At 53.3% G+C, this 24,153-nt stretch overlaps 1 protein-coding gene across 2 annotated transcripts in view; it reads right to left on the minus strand.

The window, feature by feature from the left end:
* The window catches only part of HSPA12A (heat shock protein family A (Hsp70) member 12A), a 168,119-nt gene that overhangs the window by 61,244 nt on the left and 82,722 nt on the right, over window positions 1-24,153 (minus strand). Inside the window, exon 1 of one of the 2 annotated variants that reach the window (XM_045439080.1) lies at window positions 8,479-8,698. The exons of the other annotated variant lie outside the window; for it this stretch is intronic. Coding sequence (XP_045295036.1) covers window positions 8,479-8,521 — 43 coding nt within the window. The 5' untranslated portion in view covers window positions 8,522-8,698. Of the gene's footprint in view, window positions 1-8,478; window positions 8,699-24,153 lie in introns of those variants that run through there. 2 annotated transcript variants of the gene reach the window in all.

Here is a 24,153-nt window from a genome sequence, read left to right on the forward strand (position 1 = left end):
GATCTCACCTTCATGAGTTCAAGCCCCATGTCTGGCTCTCTGTTGACAGCTCGGAGCCTGGAGTCTGCTTCAGATTCTATGTCTCCCTCTCTCGCTGTCCCTCCCCCACTTGCACTCTGTCTCTCTCTCTCTCTCTCTCTCTCTCTCTCTCTCTCTCTCAAAAATAAAGACGTTCAAAAAAAATTCTTTCAAATAAAAGCCAAGGGCTAACCAACAACCCAAACTCCAGAAAGTTATCACACAGGAGGCAAGAGGAACCCAACTGATATAAAACACCAAGAAAGGGCAGTTCCTAACATTTAGACCATCCCTGAGGGAGACTGGAGGCTCTCTAACTAACATTCCTAAATGTAGGCAAGACCCCAATCTTTCTGGATGTCGTAGACAGAATAATAAATAGCACTCCACCAAATACATCGGTATCCTAATCCTCAGAACCAATGAATATGTTACCTTACATGACAAAAGGGATTTTGCAGATGTGATTACACTGAGGCTCTCGAGATGGGGAGACAGTTCTGGTTACTCAGGTGGGCCGCAAAAGAGGCCTTCACACAAGAGTCCTTATGAGAGGGAGGCAGGAGGGGCAGAGGCAGACAGCAGATGTGACAATGGAGGCAGAGGTTGGAGTGATGTTTTTTGAAGGTGGCAAAAGGGGCCAGGAGCCAAGGGATGCAGGTGGCCTCTAGAAGCCGGAAAAGACCAGGAAGTGGAGTCTCACCCAGAGCCTCCAGAAGGAACACACCTCTGCCAACACCTTGACTCTAGCTCAGACCCACTTTGGACTCACTGCCACCCTCTAGACTAGAAGATAGTAAGTTTACGCCACTGAGTTTATGGTAATTTTCACAATAGCAATAGGAAACTAAAACAGTGGATAATTCCTCCTGCCTACAAGAATGTAACTTTTCACTATTATTCATAATAACGATAACAGCTAATAATAGCAGTTAAGATTAATTTAGTGTCTACTTTATGACGGGCCTTGTTCTAAGTGCTCGTCTGATACAAACTCATTTAATCCTCACCAAAAGCACACAAAGAAGACGATTACAACCCATATCTTACAGATGAAAAACTGAGCCTTCTAGAGGTTTAGTAACTTACCAGGGCCACGGAGCGGGTAAATGACACGGCCCAGGGTGGCACCCAGGCAGTCTGGCTCCAGATCCCACGTCTCACCCCGGCAACTCCCAAAGCAAACAAACCATCATTGGCAACAATCAACGACAGTGTAGGGAGCACCTGCCGTGCACCAGGCACGTGCTTAGCCTTAACTTGATCTTCTCTCATTCGATTCTCACAGCACCCACTGGAGCTCAGAGCAGGCTCCCAAGCCACCCTTGTTTACAGAAGGAGAAATGGAGGTGCAGCCGCATCACACCCAGGAGTTAAACACGGCTGAACCCGGTTTGGCCACACATCCTCCTGCCTCTCCCGTCCCACTTGAGGCCCACGTGGCTGGGGAAAGGACAGAGCTCAGTAGCACGACCACATAATTTATCTTCCAAACTGGGAGACTCAGAAAGTGAAAGGAGTCACTATTAAGAATTTCACTTCTCATAACTGCCCAAGAGGTACCCACCAGGATACGTGGCCACCCTCAAGATAAAACCCAGGCCCATATGCTGCCCCACCTGACATCCCTAGCTGCCAGGTCATGGTCAAGGCTGGAAGAGGAGGGGTGGTCCCAGCGGAGCTCAGAACGGTCTCTGCAAAGCTCCAGGCCTGGAGTCTCAGCACACAGACAGAGCCCGTCCAACGGCAGACTGGGAGTCCACCTGAGGGCAGAGGTCGGCAGCCCTGGGTAGAGTCCAGGGATACAAAAAGACTACTGAACCCCACTACTGCCCCAAACAAGAAGCCCAGCAGGGAGCTCAGAGCCATGGCAAGGGGCCCCATGGTCATTAAATGTGGCCCACAGCCTGAGACACCCAGCTCATCTCCAAAGTTCTAGGCCTGCCAGACAAGAAGCCATGTGGCCTGAGGCTCCAGCTGGGCTCTGCCCCTTCCTAGCTGTGGGATCTCGGGCCAGCCCTTTTCCCCTCTGGGCCTTCTGGAGAAAATGCAGCCACTGATAAATGCCCTACCTGTGTCTACAGGATTCATAATAATACATAATAACAGACAACAGCAAATGAGCCACAAACTTAGCAGAGGTTGTGGGAATAGATAAAATCCTCTCTGAAATGGGTGCTATTGATTATTCCTACTTTACAGATGAAGAAACTGAGGTGGGGTGGGAGAGGGGCTAAGTCACTTGCCCAGAATCCCAAGGGCTGCTAAGTGGTAAAGTCAGAATTGGAATCCAAGCCAACTGCTTCTGTAAAACCACACCGAAACATTCTCTCTCCCCGACTCGGACAATGCAAAGCAGCACATTCTAGTTCAGAGTCCCTGAGGGAGTGCCTTAGTCCCTAGTACCCCCCCCCCCCCCGATTATAAGTCTTATTGGCAGGCTTCGCAAATCCACTCCCAGGGCCCCTTTCCCTGGAAAGTCTAATTCCAGAAGGTCGGGGACTGAAAATCATAAGGGCCTCCCTCCCAGGTGATTCCTAAAACACTTCTCTTCCCATTCAAGTCCCTCTGGAGACTGATTTCCAGAAAACAGAATGTCTCACTCTGGTGCTCCTGTATCCTTGACCTCCTGTAAAACTCTCTGGTCTCCCTCTTACCCAGCGTGCAGCCTCAGCACAAAGCTTTCCAAAGAAAAACACGTGTGGCTAAAGGGTTCTGCCCGTGTTTGGGTTTCCATACACTTTCGCCACGGTTACCTTCTGTTTGTGGCAAGTGACACAGGCGTCCCATGTATGGAATCGACATAAATAAGACTCTTAAATCCTGTTAAAAAAAAACAGCAGGTGAATTTTAAAAGTAATCAATAAATCACAGTTTAGGTGGCCAGAACATACAGTGGAATCAGGAAAGTGAATCTCAAATGGCTGAAGGTTGAGAAAAAGTTCCCTAAGGATAAGCTGTGCCCATGGAGGTTTTGCTGACGGCCCTGAGCTCTGTTCTAACATCACCCCTTCCTGCCCCCAGCTCTCTCACCCTGGGGAATGTACCCAATTCCTCTGAGCCTCAGTTTCCCCTTGTGTAAAACCTCCCACCTCATGGAGTGTTCATGAAGATTAAATGAGACAACACAAGCGAAGAAGCATTTAACACAGAGCTGGTGCTTACAAACCCTACAGACACAGACAGGGAGTGAAAGGTGTCGGATGGTCCTGCCCTCTACCCCCTTCATGCTGAGGTCCCAAGTCTGAAATCCAGATATGTGGGAACTCAAACTTGGCTGTCCACTCAAAGAAGTCCTGATACAACAGTTCCGGGAGGAGACCCAGACACCAAGGCTTTTACAAAGCTCCCCCGGGTGATTCTAACAGGCAGCTGGGATCGAGAACTAACCCCAGGGCACGTCCAGGAGCCAAAGAGTGTAGCTTCCAATACTACACGCTCCAGAATCAGCCTTCAGCTGCCTTCATTCTTGCTTCCCACCAGTGGAATCTGCAGAGATGGGGGGAAGGCGTTCAAGGCATTGTGTTTGCCGGCAAAGAGGTGTTCGTCGCGTCAGAGTGGAGCACTGAAGGTCCGAAGGCATCGGGAACCTGAACGTGTTCTCCACACAGCCTCACATCAGAAAAACTGAAGCGGAATCTGCCCACCTTCCCCAGCCTCTAAAGAACGCAGAGCAGCTGGACCCCGTGCCACACCACACAAGGCAATGCAATCCCCGTGGACATCTGGGAGACAGAGGCAAGAAAGCCGTCTCTCCCTTCCTGTTACAGGGCAAAAAACTTGGTAAATCCCTGCCCCTCTGATACCTGCACTATCCCCACAACAGACCGAGGCAGGCGTCACGTGCTCCTTACACAGACCAGGAAAGGAACGCTTAGCTGGAGTTGACACGCACTTTGGGCCCCAAAGCCACTTTGCTCCCTTACTCCTGTGCACCTGTCATCGTCCATCTCGGAGCCATGGATCGGGAGTCATTTCCAATAAAAGGAAGGCAGCAAGGATTTGCAGAGTCCACTGTGGTGGGGCCAGTGTCGGTTCTGGGCAGTGCCCGCACGTCTTGGTCCCCTCCTTGGCTCTCCCTGCTCTCCACGCCCAGACATGCCTGTAGGTGGAAGGCGCTCCCTCCCTGCCGAATGTTGCTCATTCATTAAAGCCCCTGGTTCCTCCCTGCCATTCTAATTATGCACAGCAATAATAAAGAAGCTTCCTCCCCTACCAGAGGCCTGTTTATGTGATGAGAGAGCATTTCGCCCCCACGGTATTGACTCGTCACTCAAACCCTTGTTGGAATCAAAGTCTCATCTCTTTCAGGATTGACTGAGCCCTGCCTACTCCTCTTTAGCTTCCACCCACTCCTGCGCATCCAAGTTTCTCGAAGCACCATTTCGCCGAGGAGTGGGCAGGATGCAGATGCCATTCCCCACTGCTGTGTTCCCTTAGGGATTACTGGCTGATATTCATTCGACACACAGTAGGATATTTTTTGAGCACCTACTATGTGCCCTTACTAAGATTGTGGAAATGAAAGACATAATCCCTCTCTCCCCTTGCTGGGAGAAAAGGCATTAAGAGAAAAGCACACACTTTTAGGGTCTGTGACTGATTCATATCCCATCTCAAGCATTCATTGGCTGGGTGATTTGATTCCTCGACTGGGAAAACTACCATATTTCTCAAAAGCCTCAACCGCCTCATCGGCAAAATGGGGTCATAATAACACAACCTCATAGGGTTGTTGGAAGACTCAACGGGATACACAGAATTGGAACATCTTGAGCACCCCATCTACACTCGCTGATATTATCAACAGCCAGTACCGAAGACTTTGGAACCACGCAGCCGAGATCTCACCAAGATAGATAAGCCTAGGAAGGCTTCCCGAGAAGTGATACCTGAGCTGGGTTTTGAAGGATAAGTAGGAGTTTGCTAGGGAAAGGAAGGACGTGCCTGGCGGGGGGAACTGCCTGAGGGCTAAAGGAGATCCCGGGCTCTGAGACACACAGGACACGGTGCGGGAAGCGTGCACAGGGAGTTCAGAGGGACCACAGTGGCAGTGGACAGAGGTTCAAATGCAAGTACAGACACAGAAGTGGATCCATGGTCAGAGTCCTCGCCAGTGAAACCCAGAGCACCATTTCAACTCTTTCCTTAGCTCCTCGAGAGCCACGACCAGTGCCCTTCCACTTCCGTCTGTCGTTTGGCGGCCACGGGAAAGTGGGGCAGTCACACTCTACTGGTCGTGTGCTCATTCATTCGGACACTCAGTAGGATTCCCTAAGGGCCTATGACAGGCCAGGCATGTGCTAAGAGAGGCTGGACAGCTTGGTCACTTCCTAACCTTCACTCAAACCCATTCCCAGCTGTGCCAGGCTGGCCTGGCAGCTCTCTCCAGAAGTGAAATGGGGGTAACGGGGACTCTCTCCTAGCCAGCCATTCAATAACAAAGGTGATTTGGCCAGGGCCACATGAAATCATTTGGTGTTTTCAGATTGCAGCATAAACGAAGTCCTCGATAAATGTCAGTGTTTAAAATGTTTATTTTTATGATGCTTAACTGCTAGGGCGTTAGAATCCCATCTCCGAAGTCCAACGCAATGCCTCCAGAGGGACCCCCCCAGGACACAGGCAACCCCCCTGCCTGCTGTTCCTCTGCCTAACCCCATCCCCACCCTGCATATGATGAGGTGTCCACTGCCCATGCCTATCCCTGCCTGGGTCACCACAGGAGCTAGCTCAGCCTGAACCACCCCACACCCCCCCCCCTCCCGTTCATCTCATCCTTCTAGGGCTCCCTGGGTCCACCAACCTAGGTCTTGGTGGGGGCAGGATTGAAGGTCTAAAGATAAAGGGGTGGCCCTTCTGGTTTTGTAAATTAATTTAAATGTTCTATTAAGGAAATCTGCGCACATATACAAAGGGCATAGTAATGAACCACCATGTACCCATGACCCAGCTTCCACAACTACCAACATTCTTCTTTCGCAGGCAACTCCGCCCGCACCCCACCCCCACTTGCTTTGTTGGGAAAAATGTTATGGCCAGCCTTTCTGGCCATACCGCCCAGGGCTCCCACTGCTCCCAAGAGCCAACACGGTCTGATCGCTCTGGTACTTATCCTTTTGCACCAAAAGCATCCTCGAAATGATCCCCTGAAGAACACCATTTTTCTGTCCCTAACAGAGTAGTAATCACTGGCCACACCCACGGGGCTTACACAGGATGACAGTGAAGGGCGAGAGCCCGATTATCAGATGGCCTGAGTCCAAATCAATACTTCCTAGATATGTGACCTTGGATAGGTCGCTCAACCTATGTTTAGATTTCCTGCCTGGCGGAAAGGGGAATGCTGGTAACAGGTCTGATGAGGCTTGAACAAACAAAATAAGGTATGCTCTTTGCCCAGCACAGAATACTCAGTGAGGAAACCTTAGAAATAGACGTGTTAGCTGGTGGGTGAGCTCTGCTCCTATGAGATACTATTAATATCTCCCATTTTAGAGATGAAGGGATGAGAACCAAGAGAGAAGCAGCAAGTTGCCAGGGACAGCCTGCTCTGTGTCCCAAGTCCATGTGTCGGATGTTCTCACTGGCTGCCTTGAACTGCAGATCACTGGAAGTGAAGAAACACTCCAGAATAGACACGGGCAAACGGTGCCAGGTGGCCCGGGACACCCAGCATGTGTTTCCCCGTCCTGGATGGGGAGCTCTACACAGTGCCTGTGTGTGCATGCGTGTAGGGGAGGGGCGCTCCCCTGAATCCCCTGAATTCGATTTTACAAGACAAAATGATGCGGGAGGGGGCCGGGGGGAGCAAGTCTCTGCTCACTCTTTCTGATTTCACACACCCTACGGCCAACCTTGCATTTGATACAGCCATTCACTATTTATCGCAGCACGAGAGGCAAGAAACTGGTTCACTAACTTAAGCTTTAGCAATTCTTGGCAATTCCGATGTCCCTCCCTATCATCCTATATTTTTTTTTTTCCAATTTAAAGGAAAAGGGTGGGGTGGGGGGAATAAATCAGTCCAGTTGCTGAGTGATATCCAGACAAAGCCACCAGCCCATCAACCGCATTTGCCAGCTGGGGAAGAGCAGGGGCGGGGGAGATTTGGATGTGTGTTTGGGCCCCGCCTGGGCGCTCCCAGGCTGCTCCCCAGAGTGAGCCCTGTCAGGATGGCCCCCTCCCCCCGCACTCCCCCACTACTGCAGTGCCGTGTAGGGAGGCACCTCCCAGATCTGCAGGAACAATGGGCTGGGGAGGGGGCAGGTGCCGCTCGGAGCGCAGCAAAGGGCGGGGGCCGCGGCCAGAGACAGCAAGACTGCCAGCACCCCGCCCATGGTGTCTGCGCCGCCACCTGACTCAGTTTCCCCAGCTTTGAGGTCCCCGCAGAGCCTTTCCTGGATGAATTTCCCTTACTTCCGAGACATTTTAATTTCATCCTCGCCAGGCGGTTTACCCTGTAGCTCCCCTCCAGCGGCTGCTACTGCTAAAGCCCCTCCGGTCAGGGACGCGCGGCGTCTCCGTGCGCCCAACTTTCCCCACTTGGGACCCACGATCCTGGCCAGGCCGCCCCCTCGGCTGGCGAAACCATGATTTACAGCCCTGGGCTCCAAACCTGTTCCTCCTCTTCCCTCCGTTCCCCGGTCCTCTCTCGCTCCTTACCCAGCACCCCCGCCCCATGTGAGCCCTAACCTCGCTCCCCAAAGAAAGCAGCCACGGCACACTTGCAAAATGCGGGCGTTCGTCCTCGGCGCTGGGCGCCACCTTCCTCCCCCACCCCCCCCACCCCGGCCCGGGCAACCAGGGGACGAGCCCCCGCCGCTTCGCCCCTCCACAGCCCGCAGAATCCCTGGGGATGGGCGGGGCGGGCTGTGCGCTGCAGTTCAGCCTGGAGCTGCAGCCCCCACTCCGGGCTTGTTAAGTCCGACCTCTGAGGGGCGAGGGGACAGCTCCAAATCCTCGATTTGCCCCAGGCTCCCACCCCCGCCTCGCTGAGTCACGGAAATGAGCCGCTGGGGATTCGGGGCCACCCGGCGGCCGGCCCTTTACTCCGCAAGCGCGGGCGTCCCCGCACAGCGCGCAAGGGATGGACATGGTGGGGAGGTTCTCACCCGCACTCGCAAAGGGCCCCGCAGGAGGCGCCCCCCCACCGCCCGCCACGACGAGGATGGTCAGAGAGCCCGGGCGGGGGCTGCGGTCCCCGCCGCAGTGTCCGCACCCCGGCCGGGAGCGCAGCACGTGACCGGCGGGCCGGAGGCGGCCCCCAGGACCCCCTGCCCCGCCGCGGCGCTGACCCCGGCCCTCCCCGCTGGGGCAAGATGTTGCGGGGTGCGCGCCCACTTTCCCGCGGCCCGAGAGGGAGCTTCGGGGCCCCGGGCCGAGCGCGCCTCATCCCTCCCCCGCCCGGCCCGCCCGGCCCGCCCCGCCGCAGCCGCAGGACCCGCGCCCTGCGCTCACCTCGGGGCCCCGAGTCGCCGCCGCCGGCCTCCTTGTCCGCCATGGTCGCGCAGCCCCGGCCCGCGAGAGGAACCTCCGGCGCTGCCCCTGTTTCCGTGCGGGTCCCGGTCCGCGTCCTCGGCGGCACTCGGGCCGGGTCTGAGCCGCGGGGCAGCGGGAGCACTGCTGTGACGCGGCCGCCGCCGCAGCCCGGACTCCTCCCCGCGCTCCTCCCGGGCCCGCCCCGCGCCCCGCCCCGCCGAGCCCGGCAGGCTGGGGAAGGCCGGCGAAAGCAGGCGCGGGGCCCGGCTCGGCGTCTGCCCGCCCCCGGGACCCGTCGCTCCAGGCCCGGCCCCTCCTCTCCGGGACTCGCCCCCCGAGTCGGCCGCCGCCTAGGAGGTGGCGCGGCAGGGGCTGGGCGGCTCGTCTGCCGGCCGAACGCCGGCGCGCACGGAAGGCGCACAGCTCGGCGAGCGGCGGGGACTGGATTTCAGGTCCCCTCCGCCCGGCTGCGCGTCCTCTCTCTGGAATGGCAGGGGGGCTCAAGCCCTGCAGCAGGCACCGCACAGAAACCCCACTCTCCCGAGGAAGCCGGCTCCAGTTTCCACCAATTTATCTCTCTCCCCCACCCCCCAGGGTCCCAGGGGAGCGGGCAAGCGCCCTTGCAAAGGAGGAAGCCGGCGCAGCCAGGACTCGGGCCGCAGACCGAGGACCGGCGCTGGGGGCCTCCTTCTGCGCACTGCCGCGGGCATCCTCCTCCGGGTCGCCCGCTGGACTCCATGGCAACTCGGGACCCCGGGAGGCGCTAGCCTCGGTGGCTGCGTCGCGCCTTCCATATAAGGGCTTCCAACCCGGCCCTCGTTAAAAGTCTGAGAATAACGGCATTAATAATGCAGAGCTTCGGCGGTCAATGATTCATCCTCCCTGTACTCAGGCTCCGCCCCACACACGCGCCCGGGCACCTGTTCGCGACTGGCCAAGTGGCTGCTGGGTCCTCTGTGCAAGAAGGCAAGGAGGGTTGTGATAAGACTCTAATGACCACCGTTACTTGGCCTTTCCCTTATGCCTGGCCTATGCTAAGTGCTTCAGAGCCTTATCTCATCTTCCCTGCATAACTCTAAGAGGTGGGAACTATTGGTCCCCATTTCGCAGAGAAGGAAACTGAGGTTTAAGGGATTTCGGTGATGATCCCTAGAATACACACAAGTGAGTGACCAAACGGGGATAACGATCAGCATCCGTCGTGCCTTGAGATGGGCCACCTCTCTCAAGGGCACCTAAGGGAGGCATCATCCTGCAGCCAAGTTATGGAGGAGGGGGTAGGCGGGGTGCTGCCACCGGAGCCTAGAGTCCACCCTCTGCTCAGAAAGTGATGTTAGGGTGATGAGTTAAAAGGATGAACTTGGTGGGGGGGGGGGGGGTGCCTGGGTGGCTCAGTCAGTTGAGCATCCAACTTTGGCTCAGGTTGATTTCACGGCTGGAGAGTTTAAGCCCCACATTGGGCTCTCGGTTGTCAGGGCCCGCTTGGATCCTCTGTCCCCCCCCCCCCCCCCCCCCCGCACGTGCCCCGCTCGCGTGTGCTCTCTCTCAAAAATATAAATAAACATTTAAAAAGAAGTAGAAGGAGAAGGATGAACTTGCCCCCTGCCTGCATTAAAAATCCTGAGTGTAGGGGCGCCTGGGTGGCGCAGTCGGTTAAGCGTCCGACTTCAGCCAGGTCGCGATCTCGCGCTCCGTGAGTTCGAGCCCCGCGTCGGGCTCTGGGCTGATGGCTCGGAGCCTGGAGCCTGTTTCCGATTCTGTGTCTCCCTCTCTCTCTGCCCCTCCCCCGTTCATTCTCTGTCTCTCTCTGTCCCAAAAATAAATAAACGTTGAAAAAAAAAAATTTAAAATAAAAAAAAAAAAAAAATCCTGAGTGTGAAGTCTCTGGCTGTGTATGAGACCATGAGCTGGTTATTTAAACCTCTTTGAGCCTCAATATCCTCATCTGTGAAATGGGTACAAGAGAACCCCCTTTGTGAGAATGAAGAGGACTAGATGAGCTGATGCATGAACATGCCTTGCTTGGGGTCTGACACATGGTAAGCAGTCCAAAAAGTATTAGATATTCCAAAGTCACAGGCAGCTTTTTACAATGGCCACTTATGCAGGGTAGTGGGCGGTGGGGGGTGGGGGCACATGGCTGGGGACACTCGCAGAGTGGAGAATACTGTTTGCCTACAGAGTGCCCTCTCCCTACTAAGACTACTTGCCTGCTGAGACAATACCCCAGCATCTCAGATCCAAGACATGGCCCTGCAGGCCAAGAGCATGTGGCACCCGAATGCAGGCCGGAGAAAGGGTTAAGGCAGTTGTGCAAGTGACAAGGTCAACTCTGCTTCAGCCCTTCCAGCTGACTTCCTCAGACATGGTTACAGTCTACATTTGTCTCCATGTTTGACGCCCCCTTCCCTTCCCTCCCCTAACTGTCCACATCCGGGCATCCTTCAGAACCCCAGTCCAAGGCCGCCAGCCCAGGGAAACCCAGGATGGACGCCACCCCAGTCCCCAGGCTCCTACCGTAAGCTATATGCTCACACATCTCGCTTTATTTTTCTCCTCCTTCTATACCGCTGCTCAGGCAGCTCAGCACTCAGAAGCCTCCTCTGTCTATCCTCAGGGAGGCCCACCTCCACACCCAGGACTTGACCTCCCACCAGGGCTCCAGACCTCCTGAGAGTCTCCCCAGAGCACCTCCCAGGCCTTCCCATTCTACCAAAGCCTAGCTCATCCTCCGCTACCCCCCTCCTGGCCCGCAGGGTCTCCGTAAAGGCAGCATCACCCACAAGCCGCCAAGCCCCACGCCTGGGCATCAGCTCTCATGAATGTGTCTCTGTGTCTGTCCGAGTTCGGCCCATCTCCAGGTCAAGTGCTACCCAGGGGACCTTGGGCATTTCCCCTCCACCTTCACTGCCACCAACCCGTCATCTCTCACCGCCTACATGTCTGCAGGGCCACCACACGGGTCTCCGGTTCCTGTCTTAAGCCTCAGTCCATCGTTCTGGGAATCTGGTCTGCCCTGCCCACCCACCTCTCGGCTCCTTCTCCCCCACCCACCCCATTCCTCGTGACTTCTTTCAATCCCCCACACCCACCCCTGCCTCTCGGAGATGCTGGAATTTCAAACGCCTCAAAATGCGTTTGGTGTTTGGAACACTTCACCCCTCACCCCGCCACCACCGGCTGCCTGGAGAGCTCAGCACGGACCTCCCGACCCCAGGAAGCCTTCCCTGCACCCCCATCCTGGCCTGGGTGCTCCTCCTCAGTGTCCTTATGGCACCTGTCTCTTTCCATCAGGCTCCTGACCCCTGGCATCCAGACCTTGGCCTTGGCAGGCTGTCAGAACCAGCGGGAACCCCGTAGTCCCCACCCTCCTGCCACCTATGGCGGAAAGGCCTGAGGGCCATCTGCCCTCCCTGCTGACACCGAGCCACAGTGACAGGAGGGCGCATGAGGACGATGGGGAATGACGTGCTGGGCAGAGAGCAGAAGACGGTTTTGATTTTCAGGGAATATGAAAGGTAGGGCACAGTCGGCCTAGGGGTTGCCCTCAGGGCTTTAATAATCACCACACTCATTAGGAGTCGCCCTGGCGAGCACACGCTGGGCCGGCCGGGTGCCCAGGTGGCCATCCACAGGCACCGCCTCACCTAGTGCTTGGGGGAGCTGCCCGCTCAGAGCAGACGGAAGGCGCCCGTGCAGGCAGGGCCTGTCTCCTGTCACTCTCGCCCTCCTCCCTTGATGCCCGGAGTCCCCTCACCAACAGGGCAGAGTGAGGTCTCTTCACTCCTCCGCTACAAGGTCCTACATGAATCAGCCTCCTGATGCGTCCCGACCTCATCTCCTTCCACGCTCCCACCCCTCACGCCAAATCGCACACGCCATCCGCGTGAACACGCCAAATCTGGTCCCCCGCTCTAGGTAGTGGTGCTGCCTGGGACACAGTCCCCAAGACAAGCACGCAGCTTGCTCCCTCACCCACTCCGGGCAATGCCACCCTCCCAGACGGCTCTAACCGAGACTCTCCTCCCCACCCGAAGTGAGCTCCGTGAGAGTAGGATCTCAGACTGTGCTGCTCACCTCCGTATCCCCAGGTCCAGAACCTAGTACCTGGTCTGGGGCAGGCACTCAGTAAATGCTTGATGGTGGATGGACTGACTCCCTCACTGAAACAGGAGCACGACAGGCTTCGCCCAGCGGGGGGGGGACCAAGCCCGCCACAGGGACATCCCATCGACTCCCGGGGGCTCTTGCAGCCATTTCAAACCACATCCACACTTGTGCGGTCACTCTGCAGCAAATCCCCTCCGCCTCCCCTCCAAACTCCCCCTCACAGTGCTCCCTGTAGGCTCCCTTCAGCACCCCCCAAATGATCTCTTCTCCACCTTCTGGGCCATAGGGCCCCAGGCTGTGGTCTGTGGTGGTGGGCAATGAGAACGTCCCCACCTCTGCTTATATCAATTACAGGTTGCAGTTGGCCACTAGAGTCCCAAAAAGAGGCCCAGCCCAGAGCCACGTCACCACCGCCCCCTCATGCCGGTCACGTCAGCCACGTGGGCCTGACCTCAGGTCCCCAAAGAACCAACACCTGCCCTGGGAGCCCATTCTCCACTCCTTTTGCCGTAAACCTCTCTCATTCTCCAGGTCACTTAGATGTCACTTCTTCCAGGAAACCACCTGGCCCTCCAAGACAGCATGAGGCCCCCACTCTCTCCTCTGTGCCTGACTCCCCAAGCACTCCTATCATTGCACTTATCACAACTCTGGGGTCACTATTACTATTAACCCATTGTATAGACGGCAAAATCGAGGCCCAGAAAGCAGCAGCTGAGAAGCCACAGGGCTGAGACTAGAACTCAGGTCTTTCCGATGTCATGTGGCCCATCTCCCCCTCCGGCTGCAAGCTTCCCAAGGTCGGCTATGTCCACCACTGTCGCCCCTAGACTTTGCATAGCGCCTGGAACAGACAGTTAAATAGTAAAAAGGAAAACAGTGCCTCGGCCTCAGGCCCTCAATTACTCATCTTCTCTGAGATTCTCTTCACCCCCCCCCCCGAGCCCACAGACACCACCCTGCAACAGCCTCCCTCCTTGCTCTTCAGCCCCCAGACAGACACACCCTCCTGTAGATTCCTCGTGAATCTACCACTGAAGGTGCGAATCCAGGGGTGCAGTGAGACAGGGACAGGGCAAGTACAACACGAGAAAGCAGAGTGGAGAAGAATGTGGGGCCACGTAGAGTCAGCCAGACCCGAGGTTCAAATCTGGGCTGAGTCATTCCCTGTCCCCATCAAGTGGCCCGAGGACACACCTCTCTGGGTCTGTTTCTTCATCGGTAAAAGGGGTTCATAATCACAGGCAGGATAATTATGGGAGATAATATATGTAAAACGCTCAGCACAGGGCCAGGCTATATGTGCTACAGTAAATAGGACTTATTATTTAATTGGCAAATTTGGACCACAAAAATGCCTCTCCCTTGTGTCTTATAAATTACAGAATGGATCTAGGCAAAAAAAAAATTTTGGGCTGGTGAAAGACACACAGAAGATATGGGGGTGAGTAGCTCTTTTTTAAAATGTTTATCCAGAATTTTTTTTTTTTTTTTTTGATTTTGAAAAACACTGAGACTAATCCAAATCTGAGCTTTTATGTAGGAAGCTTCCAGGAAAAGCTGCTTTGGACTTTGTGAGATGCCACCAGAATTTGGTCTATACGCTGAGTATCATGGAAGTGACTCCTTTATAACAGGGCCGAGATTCAGATGAGCTAAGGCCACAGAAAATCTTAAGGGATAGCCCGGGCAAGAGGTCAAGTTCTCCTTGACCTCTGACCTTTAGTACCTCTTAAACATCCAAACTCAGAGCTGAATCACAGGGTCCAGTTTATACATCCTTTTCCCTTGGATTTCTACCCCATCTGGTGTGAATCAGCTTCTCCATTAACATTCCAAAACACATTTCACATAGACAACATGGGTTGCCACGTGATTCTTCCAGGAGCAACATTCAAGGGCCAGAGGAAACTATTTCTCAGAATATCACAGTCACTCAGGCCTGCCTACTCAGGTAATGCCTACTCAGGTAATGAAGGGTCATCCAAACATTGTTTGGAAGTATTTCAGACAGCAGAGCAAACATCTGTGGCCACTCTCTTAGCAGGATTCTCAGGAAGGCCCAAACCCTGGCTCTGCAAGCTCCTGGTTCATAGTAAGATGGAACGTTCTGGAAGCCACATACAAAGGAGGACAGGGCAAAGTGAGACAAGGCTCAGAGAAGGAAAACCGGAATGATCCCGTGGCCAGGAAAGCTCTCACAAAGGCTGCAACAAACTGTAGACTATTCGAGCCAAAAGGGTTTGTGTTACAGGGAAAAATTACTTCCTGCACCTTCTTCAGCTGGTAGCCCGATGCCTGGCTTACAGTAGGTGCTCAATACATGTTTGTGGAAGCAATGAATGAGTGGTCAAGTAAATAAATAGTGGGGTGGAAACTGGGGCTCAGAGAAGCTAAATCTCTCCTTCAAAGTCGTACCGATAGAGACGGCGCCCTGCTTCCCAGCTTCTTGGGCCCTCAGTGGCCCCCCTCCAAAAGGCCCAGCAGGAAGCTAACTGCAATTGATTGCTAATGCCTGGCAGGGACACCAGAGGAGGCACTAAGTCCCTTTCTAGCTCAGTGGGAAGGAATGCGGTGATGATTAGCAATATCTGTCCCCTGCAGAGAGTGTGAACTGAGGCATCCGCCTCATGATGCTGACCTCCAGAATCCCTTCTCTCCAGCTTTCTAGAATTCTATACCCGGCAAAGAAAGAGAGCATTCTGCACCGTGCAAGGATAAGCCTGGGCAGATTCAGCCAGCTGCAGCCTCAAATGCCAGGAAAAGTCCTTGAAAAATCAACTCTCCCCGAGGCTGGTGCTACTTGCTCTCCCACCATCCTAGAGCTGCCTTTCTGGATGGTTCTGCCCCATCACAGGAACATTTGCACATCCCTCATGGAGGCGGGCTTCTCTGCCCTCGAAGTTTGCACTATTGTGCGTCTTCTTTGTGGTGGCAGGTCCATGGTCACAGTCTTTGCAGGGAGAAGAGAGGAAGGCGGCACTGGGTTGAGGAGGGGAGATCCGTCTTGAGGTCAGCAGGTTCCCGAGCTCAGCCTTGTGAGAGCTTGTCTCTGGGCCTCACCCATAAAGTAGAGAGGGACCATTAAGTCTTCACTAATAGCCCACGAAAAGATGTTCTTCAGTTCTGGAAGCCATGGGCTGAGGAAGAACAATTGGATAAGGACCTTAATCCTGAGATAATCCTTCCCTCCTTCCACAGACACTTACTGAGGTTTTACTATGTACCAGTTACCATTCCAAGCTTCAGGGAAGCAAAACAGCCAAAATTTATACTCTTGGCCAACAAGACTCTGCCCTTATTCTGGGAAAAGGGTGCCTCCCACCATACACTTCCAGGCTCTCGGCACCCTGAAGCCCAGCTGAGGCCCCTTAGACCCCAGACTAAGAATCAAACTCAAAAGTCTCCATTGGTTAGCAACTGAACAAAATGGTGGCTTTCCTATGGGCAGACTGGGCAGAGGAGACCAGGCCATGTCAGGAAGCAGCTGTGAATGGCAGGGCAAGGGAGGGCCCCGGCATCAGGCAGGGTGCCCTGGGCACGTTAACCAACCTCCTCCGAACCCCTGCCTCCCCCAGTGAAGGGGACAGGGGTGTCGCCCTCCTGGTATCATCAATGGAGGCGGTACCATGGAGTGCTCAGACAGTCCCGCTCAGAGCCAGAGCTACCCAGATGGCATCTGGGGCTGACACCAGCCGAGCCACTGCACCTGCCCCTGGCAGGCCCACCTGCCCCTCCCCCTAGTTCCAGCCTCAGGGGTCCGCCTATCCTCACCCCCTTTACCACGAAGTCCCAGATCCATTTGCTTGCAATGGATTTCCAATCTGGACATTGCTCCGGGCCATGTGGGAACAAAACACAGGCATCTTGGCCAAAGTGAGAAGATGCAGAAGTGGGAGGTCTTCAAGGACTTTGAGATTCAGGGAAAAGAACTAATCTGTGGCTATAAAATATCTTCAGAATCCTGTCTTCTCCCCACCTCCCTTTGGCTTTTACTTTGTGTTGGCCTTTTTCTCATTAACACATGGGCAACGAACATCACTACTTTCCAGGGCCACCACCATCAGGCAACAACAGACCATCCCCTTCACCTCTCATCAGCCTTCCGGGGGCCTCCAGCTGCTACTCTTTGCGCCCCCTTTAGGTCAGCCTGATGGATGTCGGGGCAGTGGGTGGAGATCCACTTGTCCTCTGATCATAACCCTCCCCCAAATTTCCCACTGGAATTAGGATCAACCCAAACTTGTTTCCCAGGCTTACAAGGCCCTGCAGGATGTGGTCCCATCCACCCCGCTAGCTTCTTTCCAGTCACACCCCTGTCTTATCCCCCACTCCTGAGCCTCCACTAACCCATATAACACATTCACAATTACTACCATTAGAACAAGGAGTCCCTTCCCAAGACACTTAACTTCCAACTGCTGGAAAACCAGCGTAATATCCTGATCAAAATAACACACTCATTTTATCTTCCAGACAATTGATGTAAAAAAAAAAAAAATGCAGGTCCACAATGTCTAAGAGTTGAACAGTTCACAACCTGACCAACTATACCCAGTAATTCGACGCTACTCTGTCAAGAGCAGTTCTTCCTGCCTCACCTTCTGCTGCCCTCTGCCCTCACCCCTGCCCCTGCTTAATATCATCCAATTGATTTACCTTAAAGGTCAGTGCCCTGGAGGGGCCCACGTGTTGTTTCCTGTTAGGTCATGCCACCCCGGTTCTTCCTTAAAGCCATTTTGCTTATCTGTTTATTCTGAGCCTTTACAACTAGGCTGTAGCCTCCCTGTGGGAGGTAGTAATAACGAACACATATTAAGTACTTGCTGTGTGCTAGGCATTGCTCTAGGCACTTTACTTCTATTGTCCTTTTTGACTTTCACAGCAATGCAGAGGAAGGATCACTGCCCCCATTTTGCAGACAAGGAAACTGAGGCCCACCACGATTCCCCGAGGAGTAAGTGGCAGGGTCAGAATTTGTACCTGGGCAGCGTGATCTCAGGAGAATGCCCCCAGTCTACCCTGCATGCCATGGAGAGCTGTGCAGGACTGTGCCCCAGCACCTAGCCTGGCACCTGGCACGTAGCAGGGCCTCGAAAAACGTATTAAAAGGATGAACAGATCATCGAACTGGAAGGCAGAATTACAGTTTCCAAAGCACCCTCACATCTCTTCTCTCGCTTGACTCGTAAAGTACTTGGAGGGAAGCGTCATTATTCCTGACATTTTTAAAGGTGAGAACATTGAAGGCCTGGTGAGATCATAAGCAGCCTCGGCCTGAGGTCGTAATCCTAAGCAGCTGCTTTAAGCCATTGATTTCTTTAGAATCTACCGCTTAATTTAAAATTTTCATGTACATTCTGCATTCTATCCCACGATATATCTGCGATTGTATTTCGGTTTTGTATTTTTTCACTATATTCCCTATGCCGTACCTCCTTCGTTCCATAAGCTCAAGCCTGGACCTCCCCCGCCTTCACCCACTTTGCCCACTCCCCATCTCCCTATTTGTGTTTGTTTTCTAAGCAAAACTAACAGACATCTATTACTTGTGTTCAAAACAGCTTATTGTGGCGAGTTTCAAGCATCCATAGAAGTAGAAAGAATGATATCATGAAACCCCAGGTACCCAACATCCAAATCACTGAATGTTTAAAATCCAACTTTTCACAGGACACAGACTCTCCCAGGAAGCTATCACAGCAGCGGTCCTTTCCAGACATGCCCATTTAGTTTTCACAGCCTTCCCTCTGAGGCACAAACCAAGATTGGCCTACATTTCAGACGTGGACACTGAGCGCAGTAAGGTCAAGTCACTTGCCGGAAGACTTGGAGCTAGAAGGAGCAGAGTCAGGAGCCCCCCAGAGCTGGCCAGCTTCACCATCTGGAGGTAAAGTCCTGTCCTAAAAGAAGTCAAGGAAACGGGTCTACTCCCTCTCTCTTCTACAACCAAAGTTTGCCCTAAAATCACACCATTTCCAAAAACACCCCACTCCAAATCAGCCAAGACAGCTGGTCACCCACCTGTCCACTCCATCGTGCCTTGTCATTCACTCTCCTGTTGCGACAGACACATACAAGCGCCTCACTGTGCTGCTGTGCTGGGACACAGTCTAGCCAGACATGGACCCAGCCTTCAGGAGCTCCCAACTCCAGTGGAAAGGAGAGAAGCAGACAGGTGTCACCAAAATTCAAGGGAGACCTTGACCAACACCCAGGCATGCAAAATGTATAAGGAAAATGCTCCGGGCTTCACCTACCCTCTATCTCCTCCATTGGAAGGCAGGGGGCAGGGAGCGGAAGAGTTAAGGGGTATGAGTTTGGGAGTTGGGTTATACTTGGGTTTGAATCCAAGCTCCACCCTTTCCAAGCTCGATAGTCTTGGGTAGGTTACCTACCTTCTCGGATTCACTTGTAAAAGAGGGTTGATAAAATCCTATCTACTGGAGCCACTGGAGCGTTACATTAGATCATGCTTAACCCAGTTTCTTCAACAAAGGAAGCTTGCCGTCAGTGTTGGTCATTACGCACGGTGATTCCTCGTAACCAGTTCTCAGTAATGAGTCCCAGCCTGCCTGAGTGAGGAAGAAGCTGTGTGGAAAAGTGGACACATTTCCCGGGAGACCATTTTTATTAACCAGCCTGTCCCCAGAAACTCCGTAAATTTGGAAAGTAGACAGATTAAAGGTAAAACTGATCAGCCTACTCTTTTCAGCCAGACGAGGGGCGTGGGCCACGTGTCAGGAGGACAATCTGGTGGTCAGGGGAGCAGGGACAAAGGCGCCCTGTTGTTCCCCAGCCCCGCGCTGGCACACAGGCTCACATCCCACGGTCCTGCAGGGCAAACCCGCGTGCGGCAGGGCCGGGGTGGCTAAAACACAAGCTTCAGGCGCGGGTGATCCTGGGTCTCATCCAGTCTCTCCCCGGGACCTCCTCCTAGGTTGATAAGAACCAAGAAGGCCCCAGCACCCCTGGCGCATGGTGTGCACTTGGCTGACAGCAGTCATCACCACGTCCGTAGTGGGACAGGCACCAGACCCGGTCTCAAGACCCGTGTCTCCAAGACCAGGCTCTGCCGTGCGTTTGCTGTGTGGCCTCAGGCAGATCGCCAAGCCTATCTGATGCCCAGTCTCCCACAGTGCAGATAAAAGTCACACCTAGAGGGGCGCCTGGGTGGCGCAGTCGGTTAAGCGTCCGACTTCAGCCAGGTCACGATCTCACGGTCCGTGAGTTCGAGCCCCGCGTCGGGCTCTGGGCTGATGGCTCAGAGCCTGGAGCCTGTTTCCGATTCTGTGTCTCCCTCTCTCTCTGCCCCTCCCCCGTTCATGCTCTGTCTCTCTCTGTCCCAAAAATAAATAAACGTTGAAAAAAGTCACACCTAGTCCCCCTGCCTCACCCTGCCTGTCACCCACCCGGAGCAGAATGCCAGCTTTGCCACTTCTGAGTTTTCGGTGTTAATCACTCGAAGCCAGGTTTTTCTCATCTGCCAAATGGGACTAATCATCGTACCCTCCTCTCGGGGCTGCTGTGAAGACAAAAATGCTCAGTGACCGGGGATGGGTGCTCCCCCCCGCCCCCGCCCGGGAAAGAAGGACTGTGACAATGACCTTAGTCACCAGCAGGAACAGCTCCCATCTGTGTTTGCTTATCTGGTGCCAGACAGTAAGCCAAGGACTCAACTGCGGAACAACATTGCACCTTGCCCAGAGAGCAGGCTGGGCGCACAGGCCAGGGGCAGGGTTCTCGGGCACCACGGTGGGTCCACAAGCCAGCCTCCCCCTGCCCCAGGGGTCTGCTCTGTGCAGTGCAGTCCCCGGCAATACACATAACGTCCCCAGATGCCCCAGCAAAGGCCTTCCCTGGCTCGCAGGGAGGCAGGAGGGGAGAGAAGGAAGACAGTTCCTCCCCAAACAGGCCTATACCTGGACAGTCTTCACTGGTCAAATGGGAAGAAAACGCATTGTCCTACGACCTCTGGTTCACCCTGAGGATGCCGCCCCCAAACATTGTCATTGTCTTTTTTTTTAATTTTTTTAACATTCATTCATTTTTGAGAGACAGAGCTTGACTGGGGGAGGGGCAGAGAGAGAGGGAGACAGAATCCGGAGCAGGCCCCAGGCTGCAAGCTAAAGCACAGAGCCCGACGCAGGGCTCGAACCCACCAGCCGTGAGATCATGACCTGAGCCGAAGTCAGACACCCAACCAACTGAGCCACCCAGGTGCCCTGGTTGTCATCGTCTTGATTTCCTCCCCGCCCCCCCGCCCCCCTGCTTTTTTTCCCTGGTGTCCTGATAAAGTTCTAAGGTTGGAGCAAGAGGAGAAATTTTTTTAAGAAATCAAAATATTGGGGCACCTGGGTGGCTCAGTCGGTTGAGCATCCGACTTCGGCTCAGGTCATGATCTCACAGTTCATGAGTTCAAGCCCCACGTCGGGCTCTGTGCTGACAGCTCAGAGCCTGGAGCCTGCTTCGGATTCTGTGTCTCCTTCTCTCTCTGCCCCTCTCCCGCTCATGCTCTGTCTCTGTCTCTCAAAAATAAATAAACATTCAAAAAAATTTTTTTAAATCAAAATATTGAACTTAAAAAAGTTAAGTTTCTGTTGTTTCAGAAACAAAGCAAATTGAGGATAAAAAGAAAAATACATGAGGTGGTAAGGTTGCATCACATGTGATCTAACAGGTGTGCATGTGTGCAAATGTGTGTTTCTCAAAGTACAGAGCTAAACACAAAAGTCACCAAGAAATGGGGCGTCTGGGTGGCTCAGTCTGTTAAGCATCCGACTTCAGCTCAGGTCATGATCTCACGGTTCATGGGTTTGAGCCCTGCGTCGGGCTCTGTGCTGATGGCTCAGAGCCTGGAGCCTGCTTCAGATTCTGTGTCCTCCTCTCTCTCTGTTCCCCACCCCCCACTCATGCTCTGTCTCTCTCCCTGTCTCTCAAAAATAAATCAATGTTAAAAATTTTTTTTTAAAAAAATCACAAAGAAATATACCTATGAAAAAAAATGTTAAACAAGCACATGAAAAATTATCATTCTTAGCAGTGATTTATATGTGTGTGTCTACAATTAAACACTTACAAAACATTGGGTAAGTTGTAAAACAATGAAACAATAATATCTAATGATGATGAGATTGTGTTAAAACTATCCTTTCACTGGGGCGCCTGGGTGGCGCAGTCGGTTAAGCATCCGACTTCAGCCAGGTCACGATCTCGCGGTCCGGGAGTTCGAGCCCCGCGTCAGGCTCTGGGCTGATGGCTCAGAGCCTGGAGCCTGTTTCTGATTCTGTGTCTCCCTCTCTCTCTGTCCCTCCCCCGTTCATGCCCTGTCTCTCTCTGTCCCAAAAATAAATAAACGTTGAAAAAAAATTAAAAAAAAAAAAAAAAAAAACTATCCTTTCACGCATATATAGATAACGCTGATACAAACTAAGTTTCATACTTTGGAAAAGCATCTGTGACGTTAAAAACACTTTGATCAATTATTCCTTCTCTTAGAAATCTATTCTATGTCAAAAGAAAACAACTATATTTAGGCATGTATTTTTCAGTGTTATTTCGTGCAAAGAGTACAACTGACTCGAATCACAAATATAAATAGGAAGGTCGTGTAGCAACATGGGAAAATGTCATAATATCATATTAAGTTAAAAAAAAAAAGCAGAAAAAGTCTGTATACTGATTATAACCACTAAAATCATGCCCGCATGTGATAGATAACTGGCATGCAGAAAAATCAAACCGTTGTGCTAAGGCAGAGGGATAATGAGGGGGCCCTTGGTCCTTTCCAGATCCCCTTTAATGATTTGTCATATTTTTCTATCTTCCTCTTTCTCTAAACTCTGCCAGGAGACTGCCCCTCGCTTCCCAGGAAGGGCGGGGAGCTGGATCCTGCCTCGACCACTACCCTCACTCTGGCCATGCGATTTGGTTTCTAAATTGTGTTGCCGTTTCTCCAAACTGCAGCTCTCAAAACAAACCCGGGGCGTGCGTGTGAGATCAGAAGGCAAATTGGCTGCAGCCAACACATTCAACTCTGTGCGGGGGCCAAGGAATTTCACATTTGGACATGAAATGTCAGATCCCACAAAAGTTCTTCTCAGGTCCCACGAATGAGCTCAGAATGTCTGCCCTTCCCCAAGCTTATTTGCCAGGGCACCCGGGCGCCCCCTGGGCTCCTGCCAAACCAGGGTGGGGCTTACCCTACCCTGTCCCAAGGCCTGTGGCCACCCTTCGACACCTCCCGGGTCACATGCCTCTTTGGGAATCTGATACTGTGCACACCACTTTCAGGGGTTCACAGATCTACAGGGTGGGAATTCATTCATTCACTTACTTATTTGCACACTAAAACAAGCAGGTATTAAGGGTCTATTATGTACCAGGCCCAGCTGGTAAATAGAAGGATGGGAAAACCTGGTTCCTACCCTGGGGGAGAGAGAGCTCCGGGCCCTCACCAAAGAGCACCCAGTTCATTATGGATTATTGTGGGTTATGTTCTTTTCCCTTACTGTCCTAACAACCCTAGAAGAAGGTGTTAGCATTATCCTGCTTACAGATGAGGAAACCGAGGCACGGGAAAATTTCAATCACTTTTTCAAGGCTGGTCAGCAAAGCAATTTGAGACCTGTGACCCCCACCAGAGTCAGGCTGGTAACCAAGCAGCCTCTGTCAAGGTGTGGCTTGCTTACCCTGGGACAGAAGGGGTAAGCAAGGGGAGGGAGGCCCACCCAACTCAGGCTCTCCATGTGAACTTGGCAGTGTGGCGTTCTGATATGCCTGCCTTCCCTGAGCCGAGCTAACTGCAGGGGTCTCCCTGGGAAAAGCAGACCTCATGTGGCTGTCGCTTCTGGTTCTGAGTGACAGGGTGGAGGATAGGGCCCCGGACACAGAAATGCTCACTTAGGGCCTGCTGAGTGCACCTGCGAGGACAACCAGGCTGCTCTCCCCGGGTCACCTGACCTCTCTCTAAACACCCTCCCCCTGGGGCACCTGGGTGGCTCCGTTGGTTAAGCGTCCAACTCCTGGTTTCTGCTCAGGTCACGATCTCACGGTTCGTGTGTTCAAGCCCTGTGCCGGGCTCTGGGCTGACATCACAGAGCCTGTTTGGGATTGTCTCTCTCTCTCTCTCTCTCTTTCTCTTTCTCTCTCTCCCCCCCCCCACACACTCTCTAAATACATACATATACACATACATTTTAAAAAATAAATAAACACCCCTTCCCTTAAACAGCCAAGGGTAACAGGAAGGCTCTCAGAGAGAAGCTCGCCAAGCCCTCCACACGTAGGATGTCTTTTAGGCTGAAGCCAGGAACAAAAAAAGGCAGTATCTAGAGATCACAGTTTAAAGCACAGGCCTGGGTTCAATTTCTTACTGTGTGACAGTGGGCACTTCTGGTTGCCTCGGTGCACTCATCGGTAAACTGGGGATAATAACGGTAGCTACTTTCTAGCTAAATGAGTTGATACTTGTGCGTAGAACAAGTGGCTGGCACATAGTAAGTGCCAGTAAATGTCAGGCACTATTGATTATAGACTCAGAGC

This window comes from Leopardus geoffroyi, chromosome D2 (genome assembly GCF_018350155.1).
Source record: "Leopardus geoffroyi isolate Oge1 chromosome D2, O.geoffroyi_Oge1_pat1.0, whole genome shotgun sequence".
Taxonomy (NCBI): Eukaryota; Metazoa; Chordata; class Mammalia; order Carnivora; family Felidae; genus Leopardus; species Leopardus geoffroyi.